The 25,667-nt window shown below is 50.9% G+C and overlaps 2 protein-coding genes across 3 annotated transcripts in view; one reads left to right on the top strand and one right to left on the bottom strand.

Moving 5' to 3' along the window:
• Positions 1-25,013, bottom strand: part of ZNF710 (zinc finger protein 710) — a 29,061-nt gene extending 4,048 nt beyond the window's left edge. Inside the window, exon 1 of one of the 2 annotated variants that reach the window (XM_083370934.1) lies at positions 24,801-25,013. The gene's annotated coding sequence lies outside the window, so the exon portion shown is untranslated. Of the gene's footprint in view, positions 1-280; positions 591-24,800 lie in introns of those variants that run through there. The other variant, XM_083370935.1, reaches the window with a different exon arrangement.
• LOC310645742 (uncharacterized protein) lies at positions 23,640-25,190 on the top strand (the record flags this gene model as incomplete). The annotated part of the gene is made up of 2 exons (XM_083371732.1): positions 23,640-24,565; positions 24,954-25,190. 2 exons carry the CDS (start codon positions 23,640-23,642, stop codon positions 24,985-24,987), a joined length of 960 nt encoding a protein of 319 aa, XP_083227858.1. The 3' UTR covers positions 24,988-25,190.
• Positions 25,191-25,667: the final 477 nt, after the last annotated feature.

Raw genomic sequence — 25,667 nt, 5'->3', positions numbered from 1 at the left:
AATTTAAAAAGCGCAGGAAAGAAACAACCGGCTGGGCCAAGAGGGCCAGTTTGCAATAAGAGCGGAGAGAGAGAGAGGGAGAGAAGAAAGAGCGGGAGGAAAAGGAGAGAGAAAGCCGAGGGAAGAAGAGCCGCACAAACGAAGGGCAGGACGACGCTGGAAGGCGAGGCAACCCACTAACTGCTCTCTGGAAGCAAAAAGCGGCGCTCGGCTCTTCCCTCCGGGCCGGCCGGCCGCGGTCACCCGCTTGGGCGGCCGCCAGCCGGAGGAAGCCACCTACCCGCCTGCGCTGGGGTCCACCTGCCGAGGGACCCCCACCCCCACCCGGGCGCCGGGGAGCCCCGGGGAGCTCGGCAGCTCCGCGCGGCCTGCCCGCCTCCTTCCCGCGCAGCCTCCGCGCCCGCCCGGCAGAGACGCGCCCGCGGGGCCGGCCCGGCGGGGGGCGGCCGACGAGGGGCCTGCGGAGGCCTTCCGGGAGCCGCCGCCGCCGCCGCCCTGCGCCGAAGGCCCGCGGCCTCCCTCAGACGGACGGGCCGGCGCCCCCGCACCGCAGACGCCGCCACCGCCGCGCGGCGCAGCCAGGCCGGAGCTTCCGCCTCAACCGCCCGGACCGGCCGAGCCGCAGGTGCGGAGCCCCGCCCCTCCAGGGGGCGGAGACGGGGCGGGCCCTCCGCGGCAGCCCCGCCCCCGGCGATTCCGGCCAGCTGCGGCGGCCGCCTTCCCTGCCGCCCCCGCCCCTCCCCCCGGCCCCGCCCTGCTCCGTCTCCCAAGCAACGCCCCCGCCCATCCCCCCGCCCTCGCAGCTCTCCCCCTCCCTCGCGGGGGGGGGGATTCCAGCGGCTCGCCTGGAAAAGACCGGAGGGTTCTCCCAGCGCCCCCGGCCCAGCGTGCAATCCATCGGATAGAGCTGGAAGGGTCCCTGGAGGTCTTCTAGTCCAGCCCCATGCTCAAGCAGGAGACCATTTCAGACAAGTGACTGTCCGGTCTCTTCTTCAAAGCTCCAGTGATGAAGCACCCACAACTTCTGGTGGCAACTTCTGTTCCACTGGTTGACTGTCCTCACTGTTAGGAAGTTTCTCCTGAATTCCAGGTTGCTTCTCTCCTTGATCAGTTTCCATCCGTTGTTTCTTGCCCTGCCTTCAGGTGCTTTGGAAAACAAGTGGACCCCTTCTTCTTTGTGGCAGCCTCTCAAATATTGGAATATTTCTATCACGACTCCCCTAGTCCTTCTTTTCTCTAGACTGGCCATTCCCAAATCCAGCAACTATTCTTCATATAGGTTTGATCTCCCACTTACTGCAGTTGATATCTGAGTTGCTGAAGTTTCTCATTACTACTATGGTGTATTTCCTACATACATTTGTTAGCTGTTTACCAAAAAGTTCTTTTTTCCTTTTATATTCACCCCTATGGATTCTAGGAGGTTTTCGTCCTTGCTTTTGTGTATTTTATGTATGATGCAACTCCTCTTTTGTTAAGTGGGTTTCTTTTGAATAGTTTGTATCCTTCCATCAGTACATTCCAGTCACGAGTGTCATCCCACCAGGTTTCAGTAATGGCAACTATATCATATCTGCCTTCATGTACTAATACTTCAAGTCCACACACACACACACACACACACACACACACACACACACGTTTGTTTGTTCCCTAAACTTCGTGTATAGGCATTTGAGTTCTTTACGAGTCTTGGGTCTGTTTCTTATATCTCCAACGGCGTATCTCTCCACCTCACGGTGGTTTCCTTTCTTCCTTCTTCTTTCCCTACTGACTTACATGGTTGGTTATCTGGTGGTTTTCGCTTGGAATCAGGGTCTGAAGGTCTTGAAGATTTGGCCCCCCTCGATTTTAGTTTAAGGCCCTTCTGATAGGATGAGCCAGATGTTTTCCGAATAGGTTCTTTCCAGTCCTTGCCAGGTTCCAAAGCTGTTTAGCCCCCCATCCCAGGAGCCCATCTGGGAGCCCCCTTGGCAGCTGCTGCCCAGGGCAGAGAGGCTTCACCACCTGGGGGAGGCGGACGAAGGGGCGGGAGGGCCGCTGGGGCTGGCAAGCAAGGGCAGGCAGCTGGCCTAGCATGCGGCGGTGGCCTTGCTTTGCCCAGCGACGACGAGGCTTCCTCCTCCCCACGGAGCGCCTCCCCTCCCCCCAATCCCAACGTATCCGAAAAGCAAACCAGGCGCTTTTATCCTTTCCGCTGGCCGCAAATTCAGGTATGATTCTGCCTGGGCACCTTCCCTCCCACCAACACCACCGTTGTCCAGAAGATCACTTAGAAGTGGAGCTAAAGCAGCTTCGTGACTGCTGGTCAAAACACCGTAACCGATGGTGGGATTCAGCCGGTTTGCACCGGTTCGGCAGAACCGATACCTTTTTTTTTTTTTTAGTTTGGCGAACCGGTTATGAAAAATCTGTTTTCTGGAACGCGTCTGGTTTTCATTCAACTTCCTTCCAGGCGGTGGGGGAAAAACGCTCCCCAAAAGTCCGAGAGGGGAGCGACGGAAACCAAACAGACACGCGGGCCTTTGATCACGTCACTCAGGCAAAAACTACTCGGTGGTGCTTCTCAGAGGTAATTTCAGGAACAGCGGCTTCATCTCCCTAATTTCCTGATTGGTGCATATGGCAAAGGGGGCGAGGCCGATATACCTTTCACTATATCGGTTTTTTGTACTTAAAACGGTCATTAGGGCAGAGAGCCAATTGTTAAATTATTTGAATCCCTCCACTGACTGTAACACAACCACATGGCTTCAACTGGCACCTAATATTGTTAATCATCTACCAAAGGCATCCAGGGTTTATGTATCATAACTCTCATTTTGCTATTTGTATTGGACAGATCTGGGTGATGCAAGATGGAATGTGAGGCTGCCTGACGTTGCGTGTCCTGAGCTGTTTGGACACTGGGAAAAGTGGCACAAATCCTGTTTCTTAAGCGTCCTTAAGCATCCAACCTCCCCTGCTCAATGCAAGCAATCAGATTGGTGAAAGGACTGAAGGGCCCAGCAGACATCAGCTCCTCTCACACGCTGCCAGCCGGCCAGCCAGCCCTTCTCCCTTAGCAAGGGAGAAATCAATCTCTCCTCCAAAGCACTGAGCTGCCAGCCCTACAAGGAGGGGTGGAGAGCAGGGGTTGTAAAAATAAAGTCATTGTGGTGGCTGTGGCTGGACAACCATGGGGCTAACTCTAGGCAGGACACAACCTTAAAAAATGAAGAAACAAAAAGGAAGTTTAAAGAAAGTGAAAGTAAAATAGAACAATAAAATATATTTAAAAAATAACCAAGGAAAAAGAAAACGAAAAGAAAAAAGAGAATACATCAATATGATTAGCAAAAAGAAGATGGCTGGGAGGTTAGAGACAGCATCGCTTGGGTCACCATGTGTAGAAATGTAGGGCTAAGTTTCATCTGCATATTGAGGACATCTCCTCCCAGCGGCTTCACGTGTAGGTTAAATAGGAGTGGAGACAGCCCCGAGCCCTGGGGTATCTCTCACCTCCCCCGCCCAACACCGGTTGGGAACAACCTCGGAGAAAGGAGCCGAACCAGTTTCAAACTCTGCCGCCCAGCCTCAACTGGTCAAGCCAGCCCAAAGGGATATCATGGCTGATAGTCTCGAAGGCCACGGAGAAGTCAAGAAGGGCAACAATGGCTGCACAATCTCTCTCTTGCTCTCACCAGAGATCCTCCATAAGTGCGACCAAGACTGTCTCTGTCCCATAGCCAGATCTGAATCCAGATTGAAAGGGGTCCCAGAAATCCGTTTTCATACAGGACTCTCTGGAGCTGCCAAGCAACCACTTTATCATCTACCACCTTCCTTAGAAAGGAAAGGTGAGAAACTGGATGAAAATTATCCAGGCAGGTGGGGTCAAGGGATGGTTGCTTAAGGACAGGACAAACCAAAACTTCCTTAAAAGAGCCCAGGAATATCCTCTCTCCCAGTGAGGAATTTTTCACTGCATGAATCCACCTGCTGGTCCCCGTCCTGGAGGCTTTCAGCCAGGGTGGATAAGAATCTAAAGGACAGGTTGTTGCCCTGATAGCACAGAATACCCTGTCCACTTCCCTAGGGGCAATGGGTTCAAACTGACCCCAAATTACTAGGCAAGATGATTCCCTAAGCATCCCATAAGTACCTCTACCACACAAGGGTTCCAACTGGGACAAATCCCAGCTATTTTATCTGCCAGGTGTTCAACAAATTTTTCTGGTGTCAATGATCCAAACCCCACCCCTTTGCACTGCACCTCTTCCAATGCACAAAAGGGGTGGGGATTCAATTGCACAGCTGTGGCCACTTTCTTGACTTTTTAAAAACCTATGGATGCCCCTGGTACGTCAATCTAGACATCACAACTGCTCAGAATGACAAATCAAAGTGAAGACAAGCTGAGATTGCAAGAAGCAATCTGTGGCACCAGGACTAAATCCTAACATAGCTGCAGTGAATCTCCGGCTGTGAGGATCATCAAGCAGTGGCACAGCCTGCCTCCAGGAGTCAGAGAGGTTTTCAGGAAAAGACAGGATGGCCATTTGTCTTAGATGATACAATGATTCCCACCCTGGGTGGGGTTGGACTAGAAGTTCTCCAAGATTTTTTCCAACATTAGATGCCAGGATAGGATAGGATAGGATAGGATAGGATAGGATAGGATAGGATAGGATAGGATAGGATAGGATAGATAACCATTATATTATGGTTGGTTACCCAGCAGGTAAAGTTCACAGAGGAACTACATCTACATGGAGGGAAGCCTGCAGTGGTGTACCCCAAGGTTCTGTCTTAGGCCCAGTCCTCTTCAACATCTTCATAAACAATTTAGGTGAGAGAAAAGAGGGGGATCTCATCAAATTTGCAGATGACCTCAAGCTGGGAGGAATAGGCTTGAGGATTTTGAAGATAGGCTCAAGATTCAGACAAATATTAACAGATCCTATCCAACAAAATGCACTTCATTGGCAAGAAAAGTAAGGTCTTACACTTAGACAAAAAAACCCAAATCCACAGATATAGAATAGGTGGTACCTGGCTCAACAGTTGTGAGAAAGAGCTAAGTGTTCTAGTGAACCACAACTTAAGGGTGCTGCAGCTGCCCAAAAGGCCAATGCATTCCTAAGGTGTATCAACAGAGGGATAATGTCAAGATCACATGAAGTGTAAGTACCATTTTATACTGCACTAGTAAAACCATACTTGGAATACTGTGTTCAGTTCTGGTCACCACAACACAAAAGATGTTGAGGCTCTAGAAAGAATGCAAAGAGCAACAAAAATGTTTAGGGGTCTAGAGGTTAAACTGTATGATGAACGGCTAAGGGAACTAGGTATATCTAGCCTATCAAAGAGAAAAAAATAGGGTTGACATGACAACTGTGTTCCAATCCTTGAGGGGCTGTCACAGAGAAGAGGGGTTGACTTATTCTCCAAAGCACCTGAGGGCAGGACAAAAAGCAGCAGGTGGAGAACTAAGCAGCAATTTCCTGACAATGAGAACAGTTAATGGAACAGCTTGCCTCCCAGAGTTATGGGTGCTCCATTGCTTGAGGTCTTCAACAGCCATTTATCCAAGATAATATTAGGTCTCCCGCCTTGAGCACTGGGTTGGTCCAGAAGGCCTCTCTTCCAGTCTCCTGGTTCTATGATTCTACGACCTGAATATTCTGGATTATTTAATCCAGGGGTGTCAAACTGCTGGTCCACGGGCTGGATGAATCATGCCGAAACTGTGCCCACCCCATTGCCGGCAATGGAAAAAAAGTCGCAACACGTCATGTGATGTTGCGAGCTTGACACCCCTGACTTAAAGTATATCTGGGTGCTTTCATACGTAAATAAACACACATACCCACTGTGTTATTCCATTGTGGAATAAACAATATTGTGCAAAAGGAAAAAGAAAAACTAAGCAACAGAAAATACTAAGCCAATACTAAGCAAAGAAAGGCAAAGAAAGCATATCAACTCTACTAACATTGTTCACTCATCCTTTTCTGTCCTTGCAAACTACGCCCACACACGATTTTCCACACTGACTTTTTACTTGTGTGTGGGGGGGTGGTGTTCCTCATTAATTCCATCCAATCACATATTTATTTAATACTTGCTATATGATTTAGAGGCCCTCCCATTCTAAGTGATTCTGGCCGGCTTTAAAAGCGTAGGAATAATGAGGACGGAATGTCTGGGGACCTTCTCACTCGTCCAGGTGTCTCAAAGGTGCTTCTTCAAAAGGCAACTGGGCTGCTTTTTCCTCGATGGGAAGCGAAACGCCTTCTTCCTCCTCCTCCTCAAGGAAAAAACAGTCCAGTTGCCTTTTGAAGAAGCACCTTTGAGACAATGAGGTGGACCGTAAGTGTCAAAGCGACAAACATGGTATGCCAACTAAAACACCCCACTGCCCTGTCTTGCACCAGGGAGAACAGCCCGGTTTTCAAGAACTTTCTGAACATCTTTGGGATAGGAGCCAAATGGACCTTGAAGTAGAGGATGGCATGCCAGAGGGCACAAGAAGAGAGAAGCCTTGCTTGATTGGCAGGACCCCAAGTGCTGACCTCGCCAGAAACTCTGGGAGGGGGCAATCCCTCAGGTAATGTGGCCGCTTGTTATATTTAAGGGGTAGCCAGCCCCTTGGATTGCCACCCAAAAGCCAACTGGCAGCAAGGGCAACTGGCAGAGGAGCGGTGGCATCTCATCGAGTAGCACAGCATACCCATCTCTGCTAGTGTTGCGGACAGCAGTGGTCTTTTAGGGCAATAGGGATGACCAGAGTGGAGCCATAGCTTCTTTCTCCCCAGCAGGTCTCTAAAGCTTCCAGGCCTTTTGACAACTTCACTTGGGCAAGACGTACAATTAGGTATCCTCAGCTTACTGAGGATGATGGATTCCAATCCCTCCCCATCAACACAGCCTGGGATCAACCAGAGAGAAAGAAGTGAACCACAGGAATACGGTGCCCTCCACTCCCAATCTCCACAGCCAGCAGGGAAGGATATTACGACTGATGGAGTTAAAAGCTGCTGAAGGGCAAGGAGCAATGGCTGCCACCATTTTCTTCAAGGCCGAAGAGCTATCCCTCTCTCAAGGAAGCCGGCAACATTTCCTGGACACAACCACGGATATCTCCCAGGCACCTTTAACCACCTGCACCTAATAAGGAGATGGCCATGCTCAATAAGTTAAATGACCTTGTCCACTTCGTTATGTGCCAGTAACCAGCAAAACCTGCTCCAGTAGCCCCACAAGTCCACACTTCAGCCACTCAGTTGGAGCCCAGCTCTCAGCAATCACTGCAACTTCATCTGCTGGACATCCAGAATATTCCGCACAGTGTCCCGTCCTTCAGCTTATCCTTCCCCATCAAGTCACCCTAAAGCCAACTGCGGGAGAGCCCGTGTGCGCCCTAGCAGAGACCCTGCATTTGTCTAGGACACTGCGCTTTTTTCTCCTTGGTAGTTCCATTACCACCATTCACCAGAAATGGGCCTCTATCGCCAACTTTCCTTGCCCTGCGGTGCTCATCCTGACTTTTCCATAGTGGTTTGTAGTAAACTAAAAGGGACGCGGTGGCTCAGTGGGTTAGGACGCTGAGCTTGTCGATCAGAAGGTCGGCAGTTTGGCGGGTCGAATCCCGAGTGCTGCGTAGCAGAGTGAGCGCCTGTTACTCGTCCCAGCTTCTGCCAACCTAGCAGTTCGAAAGCACGTAAAAATGCAAGTAGAAAAATAGGGACCACTCCGGTGCGAAGGTAACAGCGTTCCGTGCGCCTTTGGCGTCTAGTCATGCCGGCCACATGACCACGGAGACGTCTGGCCCCTAGAGTCAGAAACGACTAGCACGCATATGCGGGGGAACCTTTACCTTTACCTTTTTGTAGTAAACTAGGGAAGGTCAACCTTGCTCACATCAGTGCCCTGTGCAGCATGCCCTTCTAGCTGTCAGGTCAATTTTGACAAAGTTTGGTCAGTACGTCATAAGCACAATCCAACTTTTGCTTCAAGTATGCTGGGCAGGCCCAGCCACTCTAAGCTGAAGTCAGGAAACTTTTGCACTTAATGAATGGTGCACTGGCAGACTCAGGATGTAGGGAAGGGAATGGTTGGCCTTCGCTGTTGGTTTCCAGAGCAGAGGGCCCCCCCCTCCCAATGCCACAGATGCAGCAGAGACTAGCAGAGACAGAGGCGGAAGGCCCCTTGCAGGCTGAGGGACAGAATGCTCCCGATTTGCTCCTCACTCGCGGGAGATCGCTGGCGGTTGCACCACCAGGACACGCACCAGAGTGGCAGCTGGGTTTTTTTCTTTTAATATGGGGACACTTGTGCTTCTGGTGCAGAGACAGTCACAGTTCCAAGAGAAGAAGAGCTTTACTGTCTTATGAAGATCTGGCATAAAATAACTTTTGCTAACATAACTAGAGAGAGTCTTTCACGTTCCTTTTTTTGCTGAAATTATTTCTCTTCCTACATGTTCCGTGTGCTCTCTGAAAATAGAAAAGCTATTTAAAAAGAAGCAGTGCACGCGCACACACACACACACACACACACACACTAGAGGAACTGAATAGAGGAAGGATGAAAGGGGGGAAAGGAGCCTCAAAGGGGGGGTGGGGGAGAAAAACAGAGTGAAAAGCGATGGAAAAAGGAAGGGGGGGATGGAGAGCTCTGAAAAGAAAGGCTGAATGGAGCCACAGGAAGGGGAAAGAGGAGAGCGCCCGCTTGAAAAGAAAGGACCCCGGATTCACAGGCTGTGCCAACCCCCCTTGTGCAAAGATGTGAAATCCTTTCGGCTTTTCACGTTCTCTCTCTTTGTGAGGGGGAAGAAGAAAGTTAATTCACAGAAAACGAACAGAAAATGAAGGTGGCCAAATGAAAAGAGAAAGAATCCACCCCTAAGAAATCTCGCTCACTCACACACTTAGTTAAAAATCAAAATTGTGTGTCTGTTGTGTGTGTGTGGGGGGGAACATCTGCCCCAAGGAACAAAGCCTCTCTCAGCCAGAGAGAAGGGCTTTCTCTCCCAGATGGGCGGCATCCAGCAGCTGGAGGCCTGCCACGTCCCCCTCCGTGGCCTCAGGAGCTGCCCTGGGCCTGGGCAGGAGTGGCAACTCGGTCGCTCCTGGCCCATCCTGTCCTCACTTGCCATCTGTTTTTCGGTTAATGGCAGGGCGCTCAGCCAGCTGGCTAGCTGGGGCTCTCCCGTTTCTTGTTCACTGCAAAGGATTGTGCGGGGGGGGGGAAGCAGGGCCACGCTACAGCCCAGATGCAACCGAGGGGTGGTGGGCTGAAGTCCCCCCCCCCGTGTGACCTGACAGGAAAGAGGTGGTCCTGTTGGGCTGGGCTGGGGTTGGGTGGGCAGCTGGAGGGATCCATCCTATCAGCACTCCCAGGGTCGCTCCAGAAATCCTCCGCGAGAGCAATCTATTTAAAGCAAACAAAATTCTAAATAAGACCAATATATAACTTAGTTTAAAATGAAATAATTGGTCGTTCTGTGATGTGCCTTTCTCAACTCTCTGGGTAATAAGCTGCCTTTCTCTGATTTTGTGTCCAGCAGCTCAGAAGGGCGGTTGCTGGGTGGGAAATGGGGTCCTCATCACTGCCCAGGGTCACCTGCCTCATTTCCAGGCACCAGCACGGCCTCCGCTTGCCAAGCGTGCAGGGAGACCATCCTGCGGTGCCGGGACAGGGAGCAGAGCAGAGGCCCCTGAGGAGAGGAGGAGCTCCGGAGTCCCCTGAACAATCCCCTTGAAGGCTTAATGGCACATCACCATCCTCCGCAAATTCTGCTGAATGCATCAGGATCGCCTGAATGGCCGGAAGTGCGAAGCCGGAGCCAGCAGCCCAAAGTGGCCCTGGGGACCAGCAAGCTCGGCGGTTTTCTCCATGGAAGCGCCTCTGGCCCAGAATCGAGGCAGCACATAGAACAAAGCACCAACCCAGAGGGCATGAAACCTCCAGCTGGAAATCCATCTGGTCACCTTCCCAAAGTGAGCTGAGCAGACAAGCCACGTGCCTGGGGGAACCAGCGAGAAATAGGCCCTGGAGAAGCCATCCCCGATTGCTCCGCATGGCTGCTCCTCCACAGAACACTTTTTTCTTCATCAGACCTAGACCGATTTCAGTACTTGAACATCTAGCATGTGTTTCATAAGTCAGCATCAAAACTTTCTCTATTTGGCAAGGTGGGAAATGTATGGAGAGCTTCTACCCCTCCCCCCACCCCAAGTTCCATTGTATTTTGTGGGTACTTGCCGCTTCAGAGGCAGAGACCCTAAACCCGCCAGGGAAGGAGACATCCTTACCCTGAGTAACTTTTCTGGGGCTCTCTTGGACTCAACCTTGCCTTGAAAGACACCAGAGTCTGAATGATCCGGCAGCCTCATTTCCCTCCAGGCAGGGGAGATCCTGCTGCTTGGACCAGGCTGCTTCCATGCAGCCAGCAAAGAGGGAAGGCCAATCATACTGGGAAGTTCGGGGGATCCCCCAGATGGCCATGCCTCCTTCCCACGTCCAGGCTTCCTTGGATTTCAAAGAGAATTGGCTACGGTGGACTCCTTTGCTTGATCCCTGATCATTTCTGGGATGGGAAATGGGTTGATTTTGTCTTTCTGTACAGCCTGGGATGGGGTCTCGCGTGTGTGCCAGGCCAGATTGGGCACCTGCAGTCGCTGCTTCTTGAACTAAAAGGCTGCTCATTCAGATGGCGGCAGGACAGCTCTCTCTGAAAACATGCCAAAGGAATCTAGAGTGGTGCTCCCAGGCATGGCTGGCAGTGCAGGCGGCTGCTTGTCCTTCTGCCAAGCAAGAAGGAAGCAGCAGCCTCTGTGGGGGCCGCTGGAAACACCTGCTTAGTTTTTGATATTTGGGAAGATGGACGGCAAAGGGCTCTTTCTCCAGAATCATCCCAATTGTAGCTTGGCCTGTTGCACGGCCTCCAGGATCCTCACATCCCACAGTAAAGACCAGCAGAGAGAGGCTCAAGCAGAAGGCGGTCGACCGCTGAGCTGCTCCTGGGAGCCCTCTAACCCTGTGGGGGCGAAACTATGGCATGTGTGCCAAAGGTGGCACGCAGAGCCCTCTGTGGGCACGTGCAGCGTCGCCCCAGTCCTAGGCCTTCAGCTGGGTTTTATAAAACCTTTTTGCTTTAGGCCTCTGCTGCCATGTACCCCCCAAAAATGTTCAATTAATTAACTTTTCGTGGGGGAAAAAAGTTCTCGCAAAGTTGGAATTGATTTGATTGAACTTTTTAGTCCCACCCAGTCTGCCGTTACCACTGCAGCCACGCCCACTCTATTGGCCACTCCCACCCAATGGGCCACACCCACCCGGCAACTGACAATACATAAGTGGGTTTGGGGTTGTAGTTTGGGCACTCGGTCACTGCTCTAACCGGTCACGAGGCACAGGGGCTGAAGATGTGGCAGAGGTGCTACCGGGAGGAAGGGAACAACGGATGCAGCTTTTTTGATAGACTCACAATAAGGGGAAATCAGTGCACCAGCTCCCCAATGGCCACAGAAAATGCTAAGAGATAAAAAGCAAAGGGAGAGATATTGAACACTTGCTTTGCTTCAGTATACTCCAACAAGAAAGTGTGCAGCCCAACAGGACAAAGAGGAAGAAAAAAGCTTGAGCTGGTTGAAATCTGGGCAGGCAATAACAGCTTTTTTTGAATGAGTTTAAGTCTCCAAGGCTACATGTGTTACATGGGGAGGTACTAAGGCAGGGGTCTTCAAACCTGGCCCTTTTATGACTTGTGGACTTCAACTCCCAGAATTCTTCAGCCGGCATGCCTGGCTGAGGAATTCTGGGAGTTGAAGTCCACAAGTCATAAAAGGGCCAAGTTTGAATTCCTGTACTAAGGGATGACAGAAGACCTGAACACTGGGTTCTGCCCAACAAAATGCAATTCAGGTGAGAAAAGCAAGGTTTTACACTTAGGCAAGAAAAATCAAATGCACAGGTAGAGAATAGGTGGTATCTGGCTCAATAGCAATAAATCTCTCTTGTCTACGGAGTGTCAGCTGCAATCTTAAGAACATTGATGGCCAAGGACGGACCTGACAGACCCGGGATCTGACTGCGGTGAGAGGGCAGGACAATTAACCATCAATCCACCCCCTGATGTGAGAGATCAGTTGAGGTGGATTTATCCCGGTTGTCTGTGACCAAGTTTAGCCCAGACTGAATTGCCATTTGTTGTGGGAGAACTGTTATGGCTCTTATATCTGTAACTGGCTCGGGTGAGAGTTGAGCCGGCTTGGCTTGGCTTGGCTTAATGGATTTGTTTGGCCGCCCTGATTTAATAACATCAATAATATTTCTCAACATCTTTTACCTTGATCATCTAGCTGCTTATAAACAGCCCAATGCGGACATTTTGGCATATGGTTCGCTTATATTATTCTATTGCCGACTTATATGCCCGCAGGAGAGTTCCTGCCTCCTGGGCACGACCTATCGCCTTGTGTTCCATCTCCCTTGAGGACGGGCCCAATTGTTGGGCCCCTGAGAGGTGGTTGGGCATAGATAGGGGCTGTTGGCTGAATCAGATTAAAAAGCCCCTACTATGTTTTTTAGCCGGTTGTTTTAGGGGGTTAGGGAGGGGGGTGAATGATAGGGGTGGGAGGGATAAGGGTATTTTATCAACCGGCTGTCAGTCCAGGCCGGAGACAGTTCCCGGCGAGACAGGCTTGGGAACCTCTGGTTCTTCCGGCTGTGGGGTGGGGTTTCATATCCCCACGACGATTGGGAATGGTAGCAGGCGGCTGCATGGAGGCCCATACCAACATCTGGGATCACGCCCCTGCTGTCTTCAAGCGGTAGCATGCTCCGACCCTCCGGTTGATACCCGTTTATCCGGGGGTGGGGGAGATTGGGTCCCTGAGCTTAGACTGGTGTATTAATGCCAGATCCGTGGTGAACAAAGCTCCCCTCGTCCGAGATTTGATCGAGGAGGAACGCGCGGATCTGGCATGCATTACGGAAACCTGGTTGGGCTCAGAGGGAGGTGTTCCTCTGACTGAGCTCTGCCCTCCAGGCTTCTGTGTGCTACACCGGCCGCAGGCTCAGGGTAGGGGCGGGGGTTTGGCGGTGGTTATACGGGAGACCTTATACCCACGGGAGACCACTGTCGTACAGATTGGTGGGAGTGAGTCACTCCTCCTGAGGTGTGGCTCTGGGGCTCAGTTGGGCTTGTTGCTGACATACCTGGCGCCCAGCTGTGTTGCAACGGCCCTGCCCGGGCTTCTCGACACCCTTTCAGGGCTGGTGGTTGAATTTCCCAAACTTATGGTTCTGGGTGATTTCAACCTTCCATCCCTGGGCGGGTCACCAGAGTTAGCTCGGGAGTTCATGGCCTCCATGACGGCCACATGGACCTGACCCAGATAATTCAGGGTCCGACCCATGGAGGGGGTCACACTCTCGACCTGGTTTTCCTATCTAGGCAGTGATTTGATGATATGGGAGGGGCTCGCCAAATATTGTCCCCCTGTCATGGTCCGATCATCACCTCCTACGGCTGGTCTTCCAATATGCTACCCCTCGTTGCGGGGCTGCGGAGCTGACCAGGTGGTTCCGCCCCAGGTGCCTAATGGATCCAGAACGGTTCCAGACGGCGCTTGGGTCTATACCTATCTCCCTCACTCACAGCCCAGGCTTGGGAGAGGGCCGCCACCAAGGCACTTGACCCTGTTGTACCCTTGCGACCCCTGACCCGGCGCAGATCCCGATGGGCTCCATGGTTTTCTGTGGAGCTACGGGAGATGAAGCGTCGGAGACGGAGTCTGGAGAGCTGTTGGAGATCCAGCCGATCTGAATCTGACCGATTGCGACTAAGATCTTTTACTAGGCCTTATCTCGCGGCGATGAGGACGGCGAAGTCTAATTACTTCGCGGCCCTCATCGCGTCCGCAAATAATCACCTGGCCTCCCTGTTTAGGGTAACTCGTTCCCTCCTTAATCAGGAGGTGAGGGAGGAGCCCTTACAGGGGCAGGCCGAGGAGTTCAGCCAGCATCTGGCGGACAAAATTGCTCAGATTCGGACCGGTTGGACCCTGACTGGGCAGAGTCTGATGGGGAGGAATCGAGCGGTCTTGAGAGTAGTATTATCTGGACTGAGTTTGATTCTGTCACTCCCAAGGTGGTGGACAGGATTATGGGGAGGCTGAGCTCTACCACCTGTTTATTGGACCCATGCCCCTCCTGGCTGGTTTATTCAGCTCGGGAGGAGACACGAGGCTGGTTCCAGGCAGTGATATCTGCTTCTTTGAGTGAGGGTGTCTTCCCTGCTGCCTTGAAGGAGGTGGTGGTGAGACCCCTTCTCAAGAAGCCTGCCCTGGACCCAGCTATTTTGAATAACCATCGTCCGGTCTCCAACCTCCGCTTTTTGGCGAAGGTTGTTGAGAGTGTGGTAGCGCATCAGCTTCCTCTGTTCCTGGAGGAAACTGATTATCTTGACCCGTACCAATCGGGTTTCAGGCCCGGGTACAGCACGGAGACGGCATTGGTTGCGCTGATGAATGATCTCTGGAGGGCTCGGGACAGGGGTTGTTCCTCTGTCCTAGTCCTATTAGATCCCTCAGCGGCTTTTGATACCATCGACCATGGTATCCTGCTGCGGCGTCTCAGGGGGTTGGGAGTGGGGGGCACTGTTTTACGGTGGTTCTCCTCCTACCTCCTGGGCCGTTCGCATTCGGTGTTGACGGGTGGGCAGAGGTCCACCCCGAGGCCTCTCATTTGTGGAGTTCCTCAGGGGTCGGTCCTCTCTCCCCTCCTGTTCAACATCTATACGAAGCCGCTGGGCAAGATCATTCGTGGTTTTGGGGTGGGGTATCATCAGTATGCTGATGATACCCAACTTTTTCTTTCCACCCCAAACCAACTCAGTGATGCCCTTGCCGTGATGTCCCGTTGCCTGGAGGCGGTTCGGGTTTGGATGGGGAGAAACAGGCTCCGACTCAATCCTGCCAAGACTGAGTGGCTGTGCATACTGGCATCTCGAGTGAATCATTCTTCTCCATCTTTAATGATGGGGGGTGAGGTGTTACCCCCCGTCAATAAGGCTCGTAACTTGGGCATCCTCCTGGATTCACGGCTCAGTTTGGAAGATCATATAGGAGCCGTGACCAGGGGGGCTTTTGCCCAGGTTCACCTGGTGCGCCAGTTGCAGCCCTATCTGGACCGGGATGCCCTACGTACAGTCACTCATGTGCTCGTGACCTCCTGGTTAGACTACTGCAATGCTCTCTATATGGGGCTGCCCTTGAGGACCACTCGGAGGCTTCAGCTGGTGCAGAATGGGGGTGTCCCGATACTCATGTAACACCTCTTCTCCGCAAGCTGCATTGGCTTCCAGTTGCCCTCCGGGTGAGATTCAAGGTGCTGGTGATGACCTATAAAGCCCTAAGTGGCATGGGTCCGGATTACCTTAGGGAGCACCTGCTGCCAGCATCAGCTTCCCATCGTCCTGTGCGCGCCCACAGGGAGGGCCTCCTTAAGGTTCCGCTGGTTAGAGATTGCCGGCGGGTGATTCCCAGGGGGAGGGCATTCTCTGTGAGTGCGCCCGCCCTTTGGAACGAACTGCCAATGGAGCTTTGGACTGCCCCCGACCTTCGCTCGTTTCGCCGGGACTTAAAAACCTGGTTGTTTGAATTGTCTGGCCTGGACTGAGGGATTTTAAATTTTAAATTATATTAATTAAATCAAATTAACTTAAATTAAATTAATTTTAAAATTTTATTTTTACTGTTATTATTGTGGGCTTGTACTAATTTAATTTCATTTTATTCTCTTTTTTGTACTGTTTTAACTGCCCTGTGAACCGCCCTGAGTCCTTCGGGAATAGGGCGGTATATAAATTCAACTAATAAATAAATAAATAAATAAATAAATAAATAAATAAATAAATAATAAATAAATAAATAAATAAATAAATAAATAAATAAATGTAAGAGGGATTTAGGAGTCCTACTGGACCATAACTTAAGTAGTATGCTGTAGCTTCCAAAAAAGCCAATGCAATGCTAGGCTGCATTAATAGAGGGAAAGAATCAAGTTCATGTGAAGTGTTAGTACCACTTTATACTGCTTTGGTAAGACCACACTTGAATATTGCATCCAGTTTTGGTCATCAGAATATAAAAAAGATGTTGAGATTCTGGAAAGAGTCAGAGAAAAGCAACAAAGATGATTAGGGGGCTGGAGGCTAAAACATAGGAAGAACAGTTGCAGGAATTGGGTATGTCTAGTTTAATGAAAATAAAAGATAAAATGAGAGCAGTGTTCCAATATTTGAGGAGATGCCACAAATAGTGGGTTTCAACCTATTCTCCAAAGCACCAGAAAGCAATGGATGGAGCCTAATCAAGGAGAACTAACCTAGAACTAAGGAGAAATTTCCAGACAGTGAGAACAACTAACCAGTGGAACAGCTTCCCTCCAGAAGTTGTGGGTGCTCCATCCCTGGAGGTTTTTAAGAAGAGAGTGGACAGCCATTTGTCTGAAATGGTATAGGGTTTCCTGCCTGAGCAGGGGGTTGGACTAGATGACCTCCAAGGTCCCTTCCAACTTCTGTTATTCTGATTTAGTCTTCTCCAATATGTTACTAATTACTCAGATCAAGAAATAGAGGGATGTTTATCTAACCTTCAAATACAAAGCTGGATGGGACAGCCAAAAGACATATATTCAAAATAACCTTGGTAAGGTAGAAATATGAGCTAAAAGGAACAGTATCACATTTAACATAGAAATGTGCTGTATACAGTTCTTCGCATAGGAAGCCAGTACTAAATACCCAGATTCAGAATGAGGTCTCTCTGGCTTGGCAGTAGAGTTGTAAATAAGGTAATAGAATTTATTATAACCTAAAGCTGAGTCAGCAGTGTGATGTGGCTGCAAAAAAGCCAAGGGCAATTTTATCTTCCAACAAAGGAACTTAGCTCCTAAAGCCCCAGAGGCGAAAGTTCCACTTTATGCTTTTTCGCTGAGACTCCACCCTTCAGGACCCCCCCCTTGAGGGACGTCAGCCAGCCAGCCGGGGTCAGGTCCAGGAACCTGAAACGAAATCCTATGGAGAGAAGAGGATCAAGCTGAGCATACGGAGCCTTGAAGAAAGGAGGCCGAGGCAACCATTTCTGTCCTTCCAAAATTCGGGAGACAGAAGAACAGACCAAACACATCCAGAAGAGTGTTCTGACTGAACGCTGGAATCAATTTCCTGGTAGGAAAAGCCCTTAAACGGCAGAACTGATTTATTTTATTTTATTTGGGGGGGGGAGGGCTTCCTTCCCTAGATGCATTCAGGTGGGTCCAGCCAGCCCTTGCACAGCTGCTTGGATTTTGGTCCTGAGCAAATGGCTAAAGCCTAAACAGCCCTTGTCCTTCTACAGTACTTGCCAGAGAAAATGTTAAAATGGTTCATTTGAAACTGAAGGGAATTGGGGGGGGGCATGGGGGAGGGGGCAAATGCAGCATCTTTCTTCCTCCTTCCTGTCCTCAGGGCTTCAGCTGAAATCCTGGAAAAGGCGCTTCAGAAAGCCTCTTTTGGAGAGCTGGGCCAAACAGAGGAATGGTCTGCTAGCCCAGATTGGGTGGGGGAGGGCGGAGAGGTGCACTGAGGGTTAGGGACACAAACAGCCGCAAGAGAGGCAGGCAGCAGCAGCGGTCAAGGGGATGAAGAAGAGGGAGAGGTCACCAGGTTGCTTTGAAGGCCTCTACTGTTCTTAGTCTGGGAAATAAAAATCCCTATAAATAAATGCAAATGCAGGATGGTGAAACCTGGCAAAGTTGAAAGGCAGGCTTTGTTCAGAAGGACTCATCCAACAGAACAGAAGACAATCTAACGTTTCCAGTTGCACAGTAGAAAAGCAGAAGCTAGAAACAAAAGTGAAATCGTTTTGTATTACAGACTTCCCAGCCCGACAGAACAAATAATTAAAAAAAAATCCCCTACCTCTCCTGTAGGTCTAGCTAAAATGTCAATTCAAAAATGTTTGGATATTCCTTGTTGGTAATTCAACATCTCTGACAATAAAATAAGCAACAATAATGGAACTGTTACTTATACTCATGTTTTGCAATATAAATCCTGCCAAGGAAGCTTACATCAACACCGATGATGCTACCTAGTTTGATAATGTCTGCAAGGAAACAACCAAGTTCAGACAGCTCCAAGGACCCCTCCGAAGCTTACACGTCAGCAGCTAGAAATCGGACACTGGGAAGGCACAATTGAGTCACTACCTCTGGGGTCAGTCAGAATATTCGCCACCTCCCTTCCGTGCAACAACCCCAAATTGTTCCTAGCCAGATCCTTCACCTCTTCCTCCCAGAGCTTGGCTTCTGAGCCTTTTCCCCTCCCAGAGACCCTCCTCTGAACCGGTCCCTGTTTTCTCCATCCCCTTTGAACTGCAGTGCCCAGAATTGCAGAGAATTTCAAAAGGGGTCTGACCAGGGAGAATTACTAGGGGGGAATATGGAGTTTGGATTTCTCATCTTTTCTTCATGGTCAACAAGGACACCCAGATCCTTCTGACATGTTCTGCTGCCCAGCCAGGTTTCCCCTCTGCTCGGATCACTTTGAATCTTCTTTCTCCTTTACAAACACTTCTGCTTTTGAAAGGAGGCAGTAATGCCGTAGCCAACGCCGTCTCTTCACCCACGTTCAGGAACAAGTCTATCTCCCTTCCACAAGAGGATCCTTCAGCTACCTGAAGCCAGCTATCCTCTCTCCCCCAGTCTAGGGAGATACGCAGCATCTCCAAGTGCCTCAGGTAAGGCTTCTTTCCAGCCTCCTTATCCATCTTGGATGCAGCCTTCAGACGGCACAGAGAATTAGGTGCAGTACTTGTTTATAAAATTTGGAGTCTGCCAACCATTCTGATTCTTGGCAACATCAGGTTAGAGGGGAACAGAGGCTTCTTTTGATCCTGAATTCTACTCCTGTTAATGCAGCCGAGGATTTGACTATTTTACACCTACATCCCTTCACTGGGCCACTTTCAGCTTCTCATCGAGATCCTTCTGACACTGCCCACAATCCCATGTCCTTGATTTTTTGTCGCAGACACCATATTTTTCTCAGTTGAAATTCATCTTGCCATTTTCTCTCCATTTTTTCAACTGACATATTACGATCCTCCTAAACCAAACCCTGCCTCCGAGCCACGTATAAAACTGCTAACCAGCACAGGGCCTAGACTGGCTTGACGCAAGGGAGGGGCATCCATTCCTTGGGCACAGTTGTTCAACCACATCTGTACTGATCTAATGATAAACCCGGCCCATTTTTTCCTATCTTTTCATGCTGGATGCCTTGCTGAAGGCACCTGATTTCTGTGACCACCTAAATTCATCTCACTTTTGGCCGGCTTCACTCTTGATCAACTCAAGCTGGCTCTTGCAAGACATTTACTTCTAAATGTCCACAAACTAATTTCCTCTCTTCCAGAGTGTTGTCTGGCACCAACACCAACTGGCCCTTCCACTGGGTCCTCTAATTTTCCCCTTGTTGAGGACGGAATCAGCGTTTTCTCCTATTCTCTGGCACTGTGCCCACCCACCATGATTCCCCAAAGGCCCCAGCAGGGGTCTGCAGGCTCCTTCTGGGCCCTCAGGTGGAAGTGACTGGTCCTGGAGCCTTGACCTCCTTGGCAGTAGCCAGATGACCCTAGCTATCTCTTTATTCTTTTGGTTGCCCCCCTCCCCCTTTTGTCCCTTGTTCTCCTTCAGCCCATTTGAACAAGTATCCCTTTGAAGGCGAAAACAGAGAAAAGGGGGGTCTTCCCTTCCTGTCACCTGTTGTTATCCTATTAGTGTATTTCTCTCACCAGCAGACCTGCCTTCCCTTTTACTACCAATACTGGGGTTTCCTTTGCCCGAGTCAATTTAATTGTTGCTTTCTTTCTGCAGTTACTGCTGTCTACCTCTGTGATGACTGTACTCATCTTCCAGCTCTCTTAAATTAACTCTTAGCTCCATTGACAGCTGCATTCACAAGCATTTCCTAAGCTCTGTGTATTTTTCTCTCGGGTTAGTTGATTTACTTCCGGTGCCAAGTTTCTGAGGCATTTCCGGCCCACCTACACCGTCTCTGGCATAAGGAGCTCGGCTGGTGGGGGCAGCTCTCTCAACTTGGTCAAACCGTGTCTGTGCGCTCCAGTTTCTCTGTGGGTAAAACACCCCAGATGACATATTTGTTTCTGCCCAAAGTTCCCACTGCTTTCAGTTCATCTGACTTTTTCCCACTGGTTAGAATCAGAAGTCACCAGCTAATCTCGTCTCTCCTCCAACTTTCTGGAAAATGAAGCACTCGGCAAGATCACCAAGGAATTTGGAGATCTCTCAGTTTGGGCCGAGTAGTTTTTCTGGCCTATGTCTGAGTAGTTGAAGTTTTTTGTTACGACCATAACTCTCCTCCCTGAGTGTTCTGTAATCTGGCCCAGAAGGGTGTTATCTATATCTTCTGCCTGGCCTGATGGTATATATACATAATAGATTTGTTCTTTCCATCTCCTTGTGTTGGTAATCATTGCCAGCTGGAGGTTCAGGGCTCTGCACCTCAGTGCTCTGCATCATCCTTCACACAGGATGCTCCTCCTCCCCCACCCCCCACCCCGCTTTGCTTGGGATATTCCTTTCAAATAAACACTCCCCTTCAGTCCTTGCATTCCAGTTACAGGTTTGCCCACCAGGTCTCCCCACTAAACTGCATTCCTGTTCCTGCATTAAGACTAGTTCTGCGCCCTCTGCACTATATATGGGGACCTGGAATTCTTGGGTCATACACCTAGGCCAGGGGTAGGCAACCTCGGCTCTTTTATGACTCATGGACTTCAACTCCCAGAATTCCTGAGCCAGCTTGGCTGGCTCAGGAATTCTGGGAGTTGAAGTCCATGAGTCATAAAAGAGCCGAGGTTGCCTACTCCTGACCTAGGCAATTCCTCCTTCTACTGATGTTCCTTATGGGATACCCCTGCATTCTGCATAATTCCTCTCTAAACAAGGAGAGGACTTGAGATTACCCCAAAGTGCTCCCCCACAGCTGCTTCTCAAGAGGAGGATGCAAGGCTGTAACTTCCGGTGAGTCTGGAGTTCCGAGAGGCGAGTCGTCTTGCTCAAACTACAGTAGATGCTCAGACACTAAGTTCATATATTTCCTTTTGTAATCACTTTCAAAAATTGCTCGTTAGATGATTTCCAGCTATTAGAATTTTTTGAATTAACAAGTTTGACAGCATCACATAAGTTTCCTTCAGTCCCCAGCAAAAGAAGATTTAAATACAAATTTAAGAACTTTTTAAAAAAACGTTTTTTGAATAAGCGACAAAAGGGTGATTGAAACTTCTACAATGTTACAAATGCACTAAGGGTCCAGATAGATTTGGAAAAAGATTTTGGAATTAATTAAAATAATTCTTCTCATAGGAAAATATTTTTGTTTTGAATTCATGTAAAATAATGATACACTGTTTGCCTCTATTGACAGACTATGTTTAAAAGATGTAATGAAAGAGGAATAAGTTGTAGTAAACAAGACTAAGACAGATTTGAAAGTGGATTTAAAAAACGACAGATATGGAAGAAGATACTACGCTGGACATACAAAAGAAACTACTTGATGTCTTAATAATTAAAAGGGATATGAAAACAACAAAATAACAAGCCAAGAGAGTAACCTGGATTTAAAAACTGAATAATTTTGTAAGAAGTGATAAATAAAAATGAAAAGAAATAAAGTTGTATGATATTATTTGAAGAGACTAAAGATCATGATTGTTAAAAATAATATAAAGTTGGGGGGAGGGGGCTGGACTAGAAGACCTTCAAGGTCCCTTCCAACTCTGATGATGTTCTATGTTCTCATCTTTTTTTCTCTTTCATTTTTTAGTTTGTATTTTAGTTTTTTTTTCACTTTAAGTATAATTTTTTTATAATTTTTTTTATAATTTTAAGTATAATTTTTAATAAAATTATTATTAAAAAAGAAATTACCAATCAATCTGACCTCAGTACCTAGTGACACTTGGAGCTCTGTAAGCATCTTAAAATATATATTAATTATCAGAAAATTAATCAAATCAGCAAGGTTTTGTCAAGAACAAATCTTGTTAAGACTAATCTGATTTCATTTTTGTTATTAGTTAACATCTGTAATAGATTATGGGAATGCTATAGTTATAAAATATCTGAAGAGGCAGAAGCTTATCAAATTTGCTTTAAAGGTTGCTTTAAATGAGCTTTCTGCATTGACCCAGGGGTCAGATTCAATGGTTTTGATGGCCCCTTATAGGGCTGGGTCATAGAGATTTAAAGGCAGAAGGAGCAGAATTTTGCAAAGGGTGCTAAAAACCACAAAATCATTCTGTCTGCACCTACAAACAACACATTGTTTCTTGGAGCCACAGAAGCTTATTACAAAGAACACAAGTGTCAAACGAAGAGGGGACGCACAAATATCCAAGGCATTCCAGATCTTCTGTTTCAATGGGGGTGAAGAAAGATAAATGAACGGCTAAAAAATTAGAAAAGGAAGATAATAACTATATTTTAGTCTTCAAGAAAGAGATAGCTACATGTTAAATTTATTAAGCAAAGGTCTCTGAATAGGAAACATCCTTTCCCCCCTCAGTTGAATTTCAGTTCAACTGGAGACAAGCGGGATTCTGCTTTTCCTATTCTCAGCCCTCCCCGCAGCAGAGCTGGCGAATGGCTGGGGGGAAAGAGGGAGACCCCCCCCAATGCTGTCAACTAAGCCAGGAGGAAGGAGTAGTCTGGGAAACACCGGCCGTGGTCCCCACGGAGACACGAGTGGGAAGGCTCCTCTGACTCTCCGCATGAAGGAAATGATGGGGAGAGTTAAGAAAAGCAAAAGAAACAAGCAGTCCATCTGTTGAAGGTGCAGAAATAACCTTCAGCTTGCCACATGTGCTCTCCCTCTCTCTCTCTCTCTCTCTCTCTCTCTCTCTCTCTCTCTCTCTCTCTCTCACACACACACACACACACACACACACTCAGAGGCAACACCAGGCAGACTGAAACAGGAACAATAATATGGGAAGTGAACAGAGGCGTTCTTCCTTTTGAGAATCCAGCCACCATTTCTTCCTTCTTGATTTGGCCTGGAATGGCTACCGCAAGCAAACAGCTCCTTCTCATGTTTTAAGCTGGGTTTGTACACCCTTTTATAAAAATGGGGATACAGAGCAGTCGGCCAAGTCATTAAAATGCAACCCTCAAGAGATGATGGTTATAAGCACATGTGTGCTCAAGGATGCTAACGGCAAGCCAAAGGTGTGGATTAAAAGGTGTCTTTTCCACAGAACACTGAAGGAGGCTGATGCACCCCAAGTTCCTCAGCAACAGCCGCCCCTCCCCCAAAGCCCTCTCAGGTATCTGTTCCCGGCATCCCTACCAGGCGCTGCGCAAGAGCTCCCCTGAAGGTCTCAGAGGCCAGGGCAAAAGGCGGGAGATGCTCCAACCTGGGCTCTACGCAATTATTTCACCTTTGGAGAGAAAAAAAGTCTTCCAGGGGTTTCATACTGAGAAGCAAGTGGAATATTAGACCTGTGGCAATTATTTTATTAAATTTGTTTGCTGTCCATCTCGTCCTGGGGCACTTCTGGGCAGCTTATATGACAATTATTTACCCTAAGGCCATCTGGAAGTTTTCCATCCTTAACCACGGATGCCGCACCAGAGGCCCGGCCCTGCTGGGGGGATGCCCCCCACGCCTCTTCCTCCTTGATGCTCAGCAGATCCTCCTCCTCTCCGCCAAGCATCGACCAAGGGGCCTGGTCTCCCCCGCCGCCTACAATGGGCCCCCTCCGTGCCCTCCCCAAACCCATCCCTCCGCCGGCGCATCCCACCTGACTCCCAGCCGGCCGCGGCCACCTCCTCCCCTCCCCCCAGCCTCGATCCGGGGGCCGCCAAGAGCTCGACCCTCCGCGCCACCCTCGCCCGTCTCCCGCCCCGCGAGGAAGCCCGAGGGAAGCCGGCGCTCCTTCCACGCCCGCCTCCGATCTCCGCCAAGGGCAGCCGGGGCGCCGGCGGCGAGCCTCAGTTTCCCCGGGGGGGCTCTTGGGCGGAGAGTCGCTCCTCGCCTCCAGCCCAGCCCGCTCCGTCCGGGGGGAGGCGGCGACGGAGCAGCGCCGCTTGAGCGGAGGGCAGAGCCGGCCAACGCCGTCTCCGCAGCGCGCGGACCATCGAGGCCGCCCGGCCACAAGCGGATCCCCCACAAGCGGAGGCGGGTCCCGGCACGGCCTGCCGAGGCGCTCCGCTTCTCCTGTCTTCCGGCGGCCGCGGCGGCGCTGCCTCCTGCAGGGCCGGGCGGAGGGTCCTGGCGAGGGCCGCCCTCCTCCCGCCGCCCGGCTGGAGCGCGGCCGCGCGCGGGGCCCGCCACGCCCGGCAGCCGCGAGGGAGCGCGGCGCCACCCGGCCTTCCGGAGCGGCTTCCCGGGCGGGCGGCGCGAGCCTCGGGCGGGCAGCGACGATCAGCTGTTCCAGGGGAGGTTCAGCGCGCCGAGCCGGAAGGGAGGCGGGCAGGAAGGGCGCCGCAACAGGTAACCCGCCGCCGCCTCGGCGCCCACCGGGAGGGACGCGGCCCCGAGAGCCGGGCGGGCCGGCGGGCGCCCCACGTGCTCAGCGGCCGAGCCCGGCCCGACCCCGCGCCCGACCCCTCCCGCGGCGCCTCTGCGGCCTGGCCGGTCGTCACGCGCGGCGCGGCCCTGTGTGCCCGGGCCCGGCGCCTCCTCCAGCCGGGGCCGGCTGCGCTGGCCGGAGCCGCGGCGAACTCACCCTGGGAATCCCGCCGAGGCTCGGGCGAGGGGAGGCCCGGGCGCCTGGCCTCCGTGGCGGCTGCCGCAGCGCTCTGCTCCGCCGGCGGTGCTGCTGCTGCTGCTGGCGCGTTCTCAGTTCCCTTTCCCTTTTCTCTCTCTCTCTCCCTCGCAGGAAGGAAGAAGGGAATGAGGCAGGGCTGACGTGAAGGGATGCAAAACAGCCCCTCCTAACCCGGCGCGGAGAGAGAGAGAAAGAGAAAGGCGCAGAGAGGAGGGAGAGCCGCCGCCGCCCTTTTATCTCGCTTTTGTTGTCGCACTTCCTCTCGCTCCGGCCGCGCCAAGTTTCCTTTCTCCTGCCGCCCGGCTTCTCTCGCCCCCGGCGCCCCCGCGGGGGACCACCAGACCCCCCTCGCTCTCCCCGGGCCAGATGGAGCTCCGAGGGAGCCGAGCCTGGCCGCCTCCCGGCGAAACAGGTGAGGAGGGAACCGGAGCCGGCCTGGCCCGGGAGAGCCCTTAGCCCGGCCTGGGCCCGCCTGCCTCCGCTCGGACAAGCCAAGGCCGCTGCCGGGCGCCCGGGAAGGGCCCGACCCGCCACCCTCGGAGGCCCGCTGGCTGGGGAGATGGAAACCCGCTGGGTGGAAGCCCTGAAATAAGCAGCTGGGCTTAAAAAGGCCAGACGGTTCTACCTAAGCAGCCCCTCTTTCTTCTGGGCACAGGATGGAACCGTTTGTACCAGTTGATGGGATGCTGTGATTTGATAGGGACCGGGAGGTGCGGTGGTCCCTGCTTGTCCTGCAGGCGTCGGGTCAACACATCATGTGCTTAAAAGCCTTAGTGCTCTTTGTGGCCTGCGTGCGGGGATGCTATATGCACCCAGCCATCATGG

The sequence above is a fragment of the Vipera ursinii genome (genome assembly GCF_947247035.1).
Source record: "Vipera ursinii genome assembly, chromosome: 11".
Taxonomy (NCBI): Eukaryota; Metazoa; Chordata; class Lepidosauria; order Squamata; family Viperidae; genus Vipera; species Vipera ursinii.
Note: the sequence above shows the minus strand (reverse complement) of the source record. Positions and strands in the feature narration are given on the sequence as shown.